At 41.4% G+C, this 13,045-nt stretch overlaps 2 protein-coding genes across 2 annotated transcripts; one reads left to right on the top strand and one right to left on the bottom strand.

Moving 5' to 3' along the window:
* Window positions 1-249: 249 nt before the first annotated feature.
* ogg1 (8-oxoguanine DNA glycosylase) lies at window positions 250-3,184 on the bottom strand. Its single transcript, XM_015968262.3, has 7 exons — window positions 2,833-3,184; window positions 2,403-2,749; window positions 2,145-2,324; window positions 1,148-1,326; window positions 894-1,041; window positions 765-814; window positions 250-692 (listed from the first exon to the last, which is right to left on the bottom strand). Exons 1-7 carry the CDS (start codon window positions 2,952-2,954, stop codon window positions 444-446), a joined length of 1,275 nt encoding a protein of 424 aa, XP_015823748.3. The 5' UTR covers window positions 2,955-3,184; the 3' UTR covers window positions 250-443.
* A 282-nt stretch (window positions 3,185-3,466) lies between these two features.
* On the top strand, window positions 3,467-12,223 carry qars1 (glutaminyl-tRNA synthetase 1). Its single transcript, XM_015968261.3, has 23 exons — window positions 3,467-3,660; window positions 3,896-4,046; window positions 4,149-4,258; window positions 4,339-4,414; window positions 4,497-4,561; window positions 4,648-4,701; window positions 4,899-4,962; window positions 5,034-5,108; window positions 5,653-5,738; window positions 5,811-5,897; window positions 5,975-6,074; window positions 6,147-6,225; window positions 6,291-6,530; window positions 6,615-6,707; window positions 6,793-6,930; window positions 7,264-7,351; window positions 7,423-7,569; window positions 8,146-8,247; window positions 8,331-8,423; window positions 11,086-11,213; window positions 11,290-11,356; window positions 11,461-11,586; window positions 11,709-12,223. The coding sequence occupies exons 1-23, from the start codon at window positions 3,550-3,552 to the stop codon at window positions 11,757-11,759; spliced, it is 2,331 nt and encodes a 776-aa protein (XP_015823747.3). The 5' UTR covers window positions 3,467-3,549; the 3' UTR covers window positions 11,760-12,223.
* Window positions 12,224-13,045: the final 822 nt, after the last annotated feature.

Below are 13,045 nucleotides of genomic sequence, written 5' to 3' on the forward strand. Positions count from 1 at the left end.
CACACACACACACACACACACACACACACACTCACAGAGGCGCAAATGGCCCTCCGTTAGAAAGCGATTTTATACCTCTGCTGCCCCCTGGAGGCTACATTTTGCAAAACGTGCAAGATAGAACAAGTAGGCTTTTTGACCCTAAAGGGCATCCGTTGGTAAGGACTCACTCCAACAAAAATATAATGTAGATTTAGGTATCTACTTCCCCCTACCACCAGGAAAAAGACACTCTCACTTTAAACAGAATTGATTTTGACAGTTTTATTAACCATACAGTAAAGACGAAGTACTAAAGGCATAAATTAAAAATTGTGAATACAGTTGTGAACTCTTAATTTCGACAAAACAGACACATTTAATTCTGTAGAAACATCCTTGCAACAACAAACTGTTTTGTGTCCAGTTTTCTACAATAAACATTCATTCATTTCATTGGATTTTCAGTTAAAAGTTGAATCAGAGAAGTGTGTGATCTTGTGTGATCTGAAGCTTTTTTGTCTCTTGACACACGCCTTGGCCCTTTTCTGACTCTCTGACTTAATTTTCGTGTCCTCTCCTTTTCCATCAAACTCTCTCTTTGTTTTAGTTGTCTTGCTCTTTTTACCACTTTCTTTCTCTGCCTTTGGCTGTTTCACACGTGCCGGTTCTTTCAGGTTTTGGAACTTCTTGAGGTCAGCACAGAATAAAACCTGAAACAAAGAGACAGTCAGCTGTAAAAGGGGACAAACTGAGTGGGAGAAACTCACAGAACCTTAACTTACGGAGTGAGCCCAGCCAGCGTACGGTCCCCATAGCTTACGAAAAAAATCTCCTGTGTAAAAAAGGAATTAGTTGTTGGATTGGTGACCGAGAAAAGGCTCTTAGTAATACAAAAGTGTGTGAAGACTAACCGATATCTCTGTGAATCTTTTCGGTGAGGCTCTTCTGTCCACTATCAGTAGTGTACTTATAGTCCCGCTTAGCAATCTGCCACACGTGTGTGTCCACGGGTACAGCTTCCGACTTATTCAGGGACATCAAACACACACAATCTGCCACCTACAAGATGACACAAAACCTTGAGTGAATGTTGCTGCATTACTATTTATTTCCATACTGTGTTTAGTTTTTCCTTTTAATGCAAGGAGCCATTTTCCTGCTGCACCTTGGTGCCAACACCAGGAAGAGTTCGAAGAGCATCACGGGCTTCAACATATGGGAGTCTTCGTAAGCTTTCAAGCCACTGGAGCCCATGAGTGTCCAAAATCTGCTTTGCACTTTGCTGAAGGAACCGAGCCCTGTAGCCAAAGCCGAGATCCCTGAGGCATGCCTCTACACTGCTGTCTGCAGGTTACAGCAACAGACATTCAGTAAGAAATACTCTCTTTAAAATTCAGTCAACAATCCCGTTAAAAACAACATTTAGCTGCATCAAATAAAATCAAACTTTATTTATAGAGCACTCTTCATGCATATGATGCAACACAAAGTGCTTATCAGACACATATAACCCACATTCCCTCCCTTTCCCACACTTAAAACAATTGTGATAGTTTCACCTCAGCACACACACACACACACACACACACACACACACACACACACACACACACACACATACACACACACACACACACACACACACACACACACACACACACACACAGGTAACACATTAAAAGACCACAGTAAACACAAGGCTGAGCTCAGATTGGACAGGTAAGGAAAGACACGCCATCAAGGGAGCCATCTGCCTCGACAGCAGCAGATCGACGGTAGCAGCCAAGACACCAATCCAGGGCGCCCTGGGAGGGAGGGTAGCAACCCCCACCACTACCTGCGTACTACCCTAGGAGCGCCCCAGCCGCCGCCACCGACCACCGGTCCCGAGGCAGAAAGCTCCACAGAGGAAACACTGGAAGGATTAAAATACGCAAACATGAGGGTCAATGCATTCTATAAAAAATAAGCACAGCAAATTTGTGTGTAACAAAACACAACCCTTTCTTTTTTTTCTGCAGAAGGAATAAGATAAAATATGAAGTTGGTAAAGAGATAAAAAGTACATTTGCAGCTGTCAGAGGACCTCATAAATTGGAAGATGAACAGTAAAGTTGTTGGCGAGATTATAAAAAAAAAGTCTGGGAAAAGGTGTGTTGCACCTGCAAGTGCAGACAGGGTAGGGAAGTCATAGTAAGCGGTTTGGTCCAGCTGGCACAGCGGTGCACCCAGAGCCTGACACAATCTCTCCACCATGCCCTGGATACGAGAGATGTGGTTGTTGGAAGTGCAAATAAAGGAAAAAAGGCATTCTGTAGGGTCCTGGCGCAATATTCTCACACCTGGAAGAATAAATCAAAAAGATTTTATGTGTATGTATATGTTCATGTATTGTATTGTATTGTATTGTATACACTAACCTTTGAAGATGTCTGCAATCTCCTTGAAGTGGGGATCTGCTGCTCCCCACTTCCTGTACAGATCTCCCAGCTTCACGTGAAGCTGAAGGAAGTCTTTCAGCATCATCTCTGCTTCCACCTCACCCTCCTGCTGGTCAGTAACTACATGTGGCTCCTCTTCATTCTTCATCCGTGAATCTACAGATCTCTTCTCAGATCGCTTTTTGTCCAGGAGAGAGACACCACGTCCATTCTGTGTATCTGGGTTTGCGTAGACATAGTACCAAAGAGTGTCCTCTGTTTGGGTCAGAGTCCATACTCGACCTCCCATCACTCCTGTCCAGTGTCCTTCTGCAGATTCTTTCCAGCTAAGAAATGAGTTTAGTGTTAATACAAAACGGGAACACATTAGATGAGATGTTAAAAGGTTGTATTTATCTGATAACCCTACCGGAAAGTCTGCCCACAGGCAAGTGTAAGATCCAGGCGTAGCTCTGATTTTGCACAAGCCAAAGATCTCCACATTTTTGCTCCGGAAGACAAAACGGCATGTTTTGTCATTTTTGTTTTCATGCAAACTTCCAGGAAGTCTTTTTAGATGTTAAAGCAGACCTTGAACCATATGCCTTTACCTACTGACAACCAATTATTCGATTACTTTAAACGCATCCTCGTTAAATCCAGTAAAACTCAAGATAAATTGAGACGAAAATAACGAGTTATCTTTAAGTGTGGGACAACAAAGACCTTACACAGCGTTAAAAATATTAGTTTTAATAAAATAATTTATAAAGAAAAATGATTGCGTCTAAAATGATTGTTATCATTTCTAAATAAAAAGTGATTTATCTAAATTTTAACTAACTAATAAAAAATACTGATTTATACCGATCTGATGCAACATTGAGCTGACTCCGGTAGGCCCTCCCTTGTTCTTGCTGATGTCAACAAACTCCTGATTGGTTCTCAGGTTTTAAGTAGGCGGTAATTTATAACCAATCTCTCTTTCTATTGGTCAAAACGTCCAAGCTTCTAGTTTCCTATTGGCTGATAGTCATGTCCCTCACATTTTCACTGTAATGTACAGGAAATCGCTCCTCGCTCTTTCTCTGGGAGGACAGCTCGTGTGCGGTTACTGTGCTGTTCTGACTGACTTACCGGCGGAGTAATGGCGGACACTTTGACACTTTTTACTTCAATTGGTCTCAGCGAGCAGAAGGCGAAAGAAACTCTAAAGAATGAAGCGTTGAGTTCTGCCCTGAAGGACGCAATTACCCAGGTGGGATTACCACCAGGACAGCTGTTCCTGTTAGCTGTTTCTACCTACTTTTTATAATTGAAGACTTTCACTTTCACTATTAACAAACACCTTTATTTTCCTTTCATTTAATTATTTTCTCTTTCAAATGTGTTTGCTGAACATTTCAGTTTTCTCTGTAATGAATCTTTATCACAGCCCGTTACACAGATTTAAACAGACAAAACAAATTCAGTCTCTTTGTGTGTTTTAATAGGCTCAACGTGCTAATGAAGCATCAGGAGTGGACAAAGCCATGGGGACAATGCTGTATAGTTTGGCATCTCGCCTTAAAGACTACAAACGCTTGGCATTTCTGTCAGACTGCATTGCCCAGCGAAAACTTTGCACAGAGTTGCAACTTGCAGGTAATTTCTGTCTATTTTAACAAGCCTACAACCCAGCATATGGCCACTGATATTGTATTGTTTAACTTTGCTTGTCTGCTTCTTCTGACCTTTTGCTTGCAGCTGCTTTGGACTTTGTGAAGAGTCACCCCCAAGATCCCATCAGTCAGAAGGAGTTTGATGAAGCATGTGGTGTGGGCGTCGTCATAACCCCAGAGCAGATTGAGGATGCAGTAAGTGCAGGATCTCCCGCTGACCAAATGCATATGTTGACCGGCTGCGGTGTGTTTGGTGACTGTGGAATGTCATGCAGGTAGAGTCTATAATCAGGAAGCACAAGGAGCAACTGTTAAAGGAAAGATATCGCTTCAACATGGGGCTGCTAATGGGTATGAGCTGAAGTTGGTTTGGTTATTGCAGCCATTACAGCCTAACGCAATAGGGGAAATTTGCACGTTGCGTCTTTTGCAGGAGAAGCACGTTCAGCCCTTAAGTGGGCTGATGGGAAGGTGATCAAAAACGAGGTGGACATGCAGGTATGATTGAAGGAGGAAGAGTGTATTGTAAGGGACTGCTTGTAACCAGTTTCGGTTTTACTAACTCTGTGGTTTTGGTTTGAAAGGTTCTGCACCTTTTAGGTCCCAAAACAGAAGCAGATCTGGAGAAGAAAGCCAAGGTAAGATGGCAATTTTCATTTTAAACGAATGACCCGCAATTCTGGAGGCCGCTTTATATTCTAAAATAAAAAAGCCAAACGATAATCAAAAACCCAGGATAAGTATCTGATGTGTGAATGTGGTGATTTTTTTATAGAGACTCGTGTGCGAAGTTTGAAGGTGTTTGTTTTAAACATGTTTTTTTTAATGTTTTCAGCCACAAAAGGCAAAAGTCACAGAGAACGACACCAAGCCAAAGAAAGAGGAGGTCACAGCGAATGGTGAGCAGCAGAAAAGTAGTTTTAATTCAACTCTTAATAACTGTCACTAAAACTGTTTATTGGTTGCTAAGGGGATGTCATCTCAGGAGAGGGGAGGTCTCTGATGGAGCAGCTCAGAGGAGAAGCACTGAAGTTTCACAAACCAGGTGAGAAGAGACAAACTCTTGAATAAAGTGGTTTTTTAAATGTGATTTAATGCATTAGTCCTGCTTTCTATATTATTAGTAGATCTGTATGTCCTTTCCCCCTGTTGACATCACATAGAGAGAATCCTCTATATAGCAAAGTGAACGATCCTAATAGATGATGTGACATCATCACTTTCAGTCTCCTTTTCTGAAAAATATTCTGAGATGGGAAAACAGTGATTCTGATGCACAAGGCAGTGGCTTTTAAACCCGTTTGAATTGAAATAAGTTAGAAGTAGATTTGACCCCCTGATCCAGACTAACTGGGTTACACTTATGGCTGATGGTGTTTTTACTGTCTATAAAGAGAGCTGCCTCTGTCCGTATACAAACACCGAGGTTGTCATCGCCGTGCATCGTAGTCGCAGTGGGACGTTAGCGCTGTTGTGTTTTTATCCAGCATGTCGGGGCACAATACAAATACCGTTAACCAGACAAGCCTGAGTCAAAATAATTTCAACTTTTAGTTTCGCTTTTCATCTTTTCATCCTTTATGATTCAGGAGAAAATTACAAGACGGAGGGTTATGTTGTCACACCGAGCACAATGGACCTGCTTAAGAAGCACTTGGAGGTCACCGGTGGTCAGGTATCGACTTCAGACCTTTATCTGGAAAGTGTTCTCTTTCCCTGGTTTTAATGTGTGTTTAAACGGCTTTAGATCCGTACCCGTTTTCCACCAGAGCCCAATGGGATCCTTCACATTGGACATGCCAAGGCCATCAACTTCAACTTTGGTTATGCAAAGGTACGAGTCTTTGATTCAGTAAAAGCTGTCCAGTCTTCCGCTGCTCTGTGCTTTTCTCAAATTGACATTTTCTACAGGCAAATGGTGGAATATGTTACTTACGGTATGATGACACCAATCCTGAGAAAGAGGAGGAAAAGTACTTCACTGCCATCAAAGACATGGTGGAGTGGCTAGGTGAGTTTAATGAGCTTTCATCTGATGTGGCATAAAGCCCAGCTCCTTATCAGTGCAGCCGTTGGTCTACAGGCTACACACCTTACGACGTCACGCATGCTTCGGACTACTTTCAGCAGCTCTACGACCTTGCTGTGGATCTCATCCGCAGGTGAGTGGGCGTGGAGGTGGATGCTTGTTGGCCGGCTCCTTTTCCTTACTTTGGTTTGCCTTCAGGGGTCACGCCTATGTGTGCCACCAGAAGGGCGAAGAGCTGAAAGGCCACAATGTTCCCGCATCGCCATGGAGAGACCGACCCGTCGAAGAGTCGCTGGTGCTGTTTGAGAGGATGAAGAAGGGCGTGTTCGCTGAGGGAGAGGTCACTCTGAGGATGAAGATGGTCATGGAGGATGGGAAGATGGATCCTGTGGCGTATCGCATCAAATACACGGCTCATCATCGGACAGGAGATGAATGGTAGGAAAGCCTGAGTGGTTGTATTCTGATTTAAGCGTTTTATTTGTCTCTCAACGCTTTCCTGTCTGATGTCACTTTTAATAGGTGCATCTACCCCACCTACGACTACACCCACTGTCTGTGTGACTCTATTGAAAACATCACACATTCACTGTGCACCAAAGAGTTTCAAGCTAGGTAGCAACAGCATCTGTGTAACAGCTGCAGTTCAGCTGCTGTATGACGTTTGTGTATTTATGTTGTTCTGGTTACGATCTTTCAGACGTTCGTCGTATTACTGGCTGTGTAACGCTCTGGACCTCTACTGCCCTGTTCAGTGGGAATATGGACGCTTGAACCTCACTTACACGGTTGTATCCAAGAGGAAAATCATCAAACTAGTTGAGACTGGTGTTGTCAGGTAAATAAGGCTTTTATTATCACCCTCTCTGTTTTTTTTTAATTAATTCTATTTTTATGATGAATGCCCGAGTCAGTGTCAAATTATTCTGTTATGCACAGAAACCTGCAATTCCAAACGTGGCTGTAAATTAAACATGTTATTATATGGATGCAATGTTTAAAATTTCAGGGAAATGGGTTGTTTTGATTTGGATGTTTTTAACAAAACGTCTGAAATAATTTAAGTTTTAAATAAAAAACATCTATCATGTTGTAATTAACTTCAAACCACGCACTTCCCATGTAGATTGTTATCTTCACATCTACTGCTGGTTTTTATGTTTGTTTGCAGGGATTGGGATGATCCCAGACTCTTCACTTTGACTGCTTTGAGGAGAAGAGGTTTCCCCCCAGAGGCCATCAATAACTTCTGTGCTCGGGTATGCAGCAGGGAGAGGACACGGAGTCTAAAGCGAAGCTGCTGTTTGAAATCATGCCACCTCCCTTGCAGGTGGGAGTCACCGTTTCCCAGACGACGACAGAACCTCACCTGCTGGAGTCCTGTGTGAGGGATGTGCTGAATGACACCGCTCCTCGAGTCATGGCTGTGCTGGAGCCCCTCAGAGTCACCATAACCAACCTCCCTGAGAGCTCAGAGGTTCGTACCATCCAGTACAAACAGAGACACTACATTAAAGTGACTGTGTGTATTTTTCCTGGCAATAGAGTGCAGTAGATACCTAAATTGTTGCAAGCAAGCAGTATTTTTGTGTTGAAGTACTATCTTACCAACGGATGCCCATTAGGGTCAAAAAGCCCAGGGGAGTGCTAACTTTAGCAAACTAAAAAGCACATCAGACTCCCTTTCATCACTGGCAACAAGAGAAGAGGTAAATTTGTAAAACAACAACAAACATTTAAGAATGACGAAAGTTTTGTAATCGTTTGTTAAAAATCAGTAAATGCATTTTGCCCTCATGGGCTCCCGTAGAAGGAAACATGGCATCTAATATGGCGTCGCCCAGAGACTTAGACATGTATTTTAGACCTGATTCCTATGGTTATATTTTACAAAGCCGCCAATATTTTTCAACAACTGGGCATCAATTCATTCAATTTCAACAACATTTTGATGGATATTTCCAGAAATGAATGGTAACAACTACACATTGTCTCTTTAAACTTACATTATGTTCACTGTCTTTAAATCACGTCCTTCGTCTTCTAATCCTAGTCAGATGTTCGAGTGCCTAACTTTCCCGCCAACGAGGCGAAGGGCAGCCACACAGTTCCGTTTACACGCACGATCTTCATTGAGCAGAGTGACTTCAGAGAGGTTTGAGGAAAAATAAAATCACCCAGAATGCAAATCTTTCACTTGCACACGTTTTTAAATGATCATCTGCTGTGGCTTCTCAGGTGATGGAGAAAGGCTACAAGAGGCTGACTCCAGAACAGCCTGTAGGCCTGAGGCATGCTGGGTATGTCATCTCAGTTCAGAAGGTCATCAAGGTAAGAGCTCTTGGCTCATGTAGCCTCTAACAGTAAAATAACAGTTTTAGAGGTTTCATCCATTTCTTATTGTTTTTAAAAACCTCCTTTTGTTTGGTGAATCCCTTGATTTGTCTTTGTTGCTTGATTTAATTACATACATTGATGTCCAAGTCCAAATGAGCTCATGTATGAATTAGGGATGCACCGATACGATACTGGTATCGGTATCGGTAAAAGTTAACAGATACCAGTAACTGATACCAATGCAGTTGCTTGAAAGTGACTTCACTGTAACTTGTCATTTCTGTTCACCTAATATTTTAGTTTAGTTATCACTTATACTACTTTTTATCTACCTCACAGTCTTTTCCTATTGAAAACAGAAGAAAATAAAACCTGTATTCCAATTCATTGCATTTTTTTGTGTGGTAGAAGTATCTGTATCGGTAATCTGTATTGGCGAGTACTCAGATCCAAGTATCGGTATCGTATTGGTTTGGTAAAAAGTGGTATCGTTGCATCCCTAGTATGAATGTAAGAGAAATTAAGTGTTTTTACTTAACGATAGCAGTTGCTGCATTATTATTATTATTATTATTATTATTATTATTATTTATTAATTTTGTGGCATGCCTTCATGCTTTAGCCAGTGACAACCGGTTCAACCAGAAGCTCCGGAGATTAGGATTTGGTTAGGATACCCAGTCGGTCAGTCAAAGGCAAATACAAAGGTTGTTTATGAGGATCACCGTGTGCAATAATACAAGCTTGTTGCATTATGATGCCACATCATTTATCTGGATTATTAATTATTAATCTCGACCATGACAAAGGAATTTACCGAAGGTGAAGCTCCTACAAAACAACCGGCCCCTAGTGGTCAGATTTGGTAGACATGTAATTCCTTGGTGCTGTAAAAAATGTTGCTAAATAAGAAAAATCTAATTGGTTTTCATGGCTATTCTTATTTATTCCTGTGGGTTTTACTCTGCTGTTGCATGTTTAAATATTGAAAATCCTGTAATATTAATAATTAGCTATTTGATTCCTAATGTGTGGGTGAATAAGTGGTACCTCACGTAGCCTCATGTCCTTGGAGAGCAGTCTCTGGTTTCTAAATGTAACATTAATGCTGTTTTATACTACTGAACAACAAAAGACTGATGTGTCATCCACCTTTTGCATGTTTATTATTAATCATAGTTATTTGTATTTCGGGGCATTTTAGTCAAAATAGTGAAAGAAGAAGAAAAATGATGTATTTTTTTTATATAGCGCCTCTCAAAGTAAAATTTACAAGGAAAAAAAGTTTTGGGAAAAATAAAAACTTTGAATAAGATAAGGTAATCACAGGAAACGGCCTCCATTTAGCTGAAAATAACATTTATCACAATAACTCTGGTTAGAATTTGAATGCCCTGACAAGATGGTGCCTCGGGTTGTTATGTTGTTAGAAAAAACTTGTAATGTATTTACCTGTTTTGTTTTTTCTTTCAAGATTATTAGAGAAAACCCCAAAATAACAATCTCCAAACCCCATCTGATAATACAACACCCAAGTATTTGAGTTTTCCTCTTCCTCTCTGCTGCATGTCCACACCATCGACATATAAATATTGGACAATGAGTTTCCATAGGATCCAATAATACATCTTTGAAGCTAAATGGGAGGTGGCCACCACCGCCATTTTGACCATGTCACAGGTTCCGTCAAGCCCAGACAATTCCACAAAAGGGAAGAGAGGAGGAGCTGAGGGTGGGGCTGTAAGGCTGGGATCAACTGACGACACCCGGTCGAACAAGCTACAAGCTATCCTGAAGCTAACCCAAAGCTAATGCGGAGGTGGGAGCTAAGCTAACGGAGGTAGCAACCTAGCTACAACCGGAGTTAACTGTGCACAACACCAGAGCTTCTGAGTCAGAGATACGCCGGGCTGACCGCTGGGTAAAACCGGGTGGAACACAGAGGTCTCCGAGAGCTCCACAAGCCGGCAGCCGCACAGCAGACAAGCGCCGCTGCGATCTGAGATGCGCAGAGCTGCCCTATTACATTTAAATATCATGGTTAAACAGTACATGTTAAAATCTAAGCTCAGCTCGGCAGTGGCCTAAAATACATAAATATAATTTTACTTACAGAAAAAAATGAAGTGGAGACTCCTTGGATGCTCTATTAGTGCAATTAATGCCACAGCAAGTCATTTTGTCCAACAATTGCACAAAAAATATCCAAACAAGAATACACAAATACAGAGACTCAAAATCCCGGAACAGTTTCCAGGCCAGACCGAGGCCTTTCCACGGTGCTAGCTCTGTGGTCACGTGGGTCGGATGCTCATTAATTATACAGAATTTTAGGCTTTTAATACACTTAAACAGAAGAGTGAGAAAAAAATTCACCCCCCTCAGAGTTGTCATGAGTGTAAACTAGATCATTTAAACCAAAAACATGTTTTGGTACCAGGCTGTAAACATGTTTATTTCTGCTGTGAAATTGGTATTTTTAACATGGGAGTCAATGAGGATTTGCTCGCTTCTGACACCAGCCCCCAGTGGATGAGGGTGGAACTGCAATTTTTGGTACTTCCGGATTTGACTCAATTTTTGAGCCGCATTGTGGGGGCTTGGTCCACACTCACATGCCCTGCTCTGAAAATGTTTCTTTTTCTGTGTTTGTCAGGACTCTCAGGGTAAAGTTGTGGAACTGGAAGTGACTTGCTGCAGATCTGAGACTGCAGAGAAACCAAAGGCCTTCATCCACTGGGTCAGCCAGCCGCTGGTGTGTGAAGTTCGTCTCTATGACAGACTGTAAGTCCCGAAGACCTGATGACTAACCCTCTGAGTCTGAAACACACTCTAATGAAACGTCTTGCTTTCTTTGTAGCTTCCTGCACAAGCATCCAGAGGATCCATCCGAAGTGCCCAATGGCTTCCTCAGTGACATCAACCCTGTGAGTTCCTGTGAATTCACGTTTGGTTTCTGAGATGTTTTAGTTAGTTTAGCATCTGATTCATTTCCTCTCCTTTGTTTCTTCTTTTTGGTTTTGCTGTTTAGAATTCCCTGCAGGTGGTCAGCAGTGCCTTAGTGGACACCTCAGTCAAAGGAGCCAAAGTTCTCGACAAATTCCAGTTTGAGAGAGTTGGCTACTTCTCCCTGGATCCTGACAGCACTTCCAGCAAGGTATATAAACATTTAAACACTTGAATTACAGTTTGCTGTCTGAAATGTTTCAAGATTGTATTGATGCAGTTACACACATGCACATGAACCAGTTATAACTGCAATATCTTCTTTCATTGCAGCTCGTCTTCAACAGAACAGTCACACTCAAAGAGGACCCAGGGAAGATCTGAGTGGCACAGTAACAAGCTGCACTTCCTGCCTCCCAAGAGCCTTCACATACATGATGAAATAGTTTGAATTACTTATTGTGGAAAATCAGCAAGGACAGACCACTGGGACTGTGATCTAGACATATTATATGCCTTTATAATCACCTGCAACTTTTCAGAACCATAGATTGTTTTAACATGGAACTTCAGCAAACACAGATGCTTGAATCCATCTTCAGCATTTTACCAGTCAGTGTCCTCGTAAATCTTATTTTATTATGTTTCTGTTGCAGTGCAAAGGCACTTTTCTATTCGATATTTAAGCAGCTTTGATCAGATAAGGATTGGTAATGGATTTGTATTATTTCCTCTCTGCTGGTTTTTACATAAGGGATGCTCTCAAAGGCCATATTTGACTTGTTTAAGGTGATGCCAACCCACCCAGTGTTTTTGACTCATCAAATAAACAATTCTGTTTAAAAATGTGCTGTTGAAGTTATTTGGAGTTACCAAAATACATTTTTGAATTTAATGTCGCAAGAACAGATGCTGCTAAATAATATTGAACAATGAAGTATACATTTAAAACTAGCAATGAAAATGTATGAATTAAATATAATCCCCCCAGTTACATTTGTGTGCAATAAGAAATGTAACACTAAATATTTTCATTTGATCCAAAACCAGGGTTGCCAATTTGTGCAAAACTCAAACAGGATTTTAAAGCTGATTTGGCATCAGTAATATACACTTGTGTATAAAACCTACATACAGGCTTGTGGTTAACTATTGTATAAATGCAGTGCTTGCTTCTTCTTGTTCCTTAAGATATATATTCCCAAAAGAATAAAAACAAAGATTAGGAATTTTAAAGCTTTATTTAGATATGGAGGCTAAAATATTCTCTCAGAGTGTAGTTACAGCTTGTCACCACTGGAGAGCATCAACACCCCTCATTCATTAAAGTCAACTGGAAACTGCAGCTAGGGGGTTGAACAGTAGTGCCACACTTACAGGAACAACAATATTTTCTTGAAATGCATGTGGGTTCATGCCATGCAACTGTCATGCGTGGGATTTAAGGATTTAACCCTCAACTGCTTAAAGTTTCTGATCGCCACTTCAATCTTCGGCATATCTCTTCAGGACTACCTTAAAAGTTTCAGACGTCAATGAACTACTAAAGAGCGTTTCCCGACATAAATGCGTTTTAAGGTAGACTGACATCTACTCCATCTCGCCTGCTGCTCAACTACCGTGAGTCGCCTTTAACTGGCTACATTCGAGAACTAGTTATCGCGGTAATA

The sequence above is a fragment of the Nothobranchius furzeri genome, chromosome 15 (assembly GCF_043380555.1).
Source record: "Nothobranchius furzeri strain GRZ-AD chromosome 15, NfurGRZ-RIMD1, whole genome shotgun sequence".
NCBI lineage: Eukaryota > Metazoa > Chordata > Actinopteri > Cyprinodontiformes > Nothobranchiidae > Nothobranchius > Nothobranchius furzeri.

Excerpts from the sequence above, each read along its gene's own strand:
- qars1 (XM_015968261.3), top strand. The coding sequence starts at position 3,550 with ATGGCGGACACTTTGACACTTTTTACTTCAATTGGTCTCAGCGAGCAG. Across the intron at positions 3,661-3,895 it reads TGAAGGACGCAATTACCCAG|GCTCAACGTGCTAATGAAGC; the intron begins GTGGGATTACCA and ends GTGTTTTAATAG. Across the intron at positions 6,075-6,146 it reads AGACATGGTGGAGTGGCTAG|GCTACACACCTTACGACGTC; the intron begins GTGAGTTTAATG and ends GTTGGTCTACAG.
- ogg1 (XM_015968262.3), bottom strand. The coding sequence starts at position 2,954 with ATGAAAACAAAAATGACAAAACATGCCGTTTTGTCTTCCGGAGCAAAA. Across the intron at positions 2,750-2,832 it reads GCCTGTGGGCAGACTTTCCG|CTGGAAAGAATCTGCAGAAG; the intron begins GTAGGGTTATCA and ends CTCATTTCTTAG. Across the intron at positions 815-893 it reads AAAGATTCACAGAGATATCG|GAGATTTTTTTCGTAAGCTA; the intron begins GTTAGTCTTCAC and ends TTTTTTACACAG.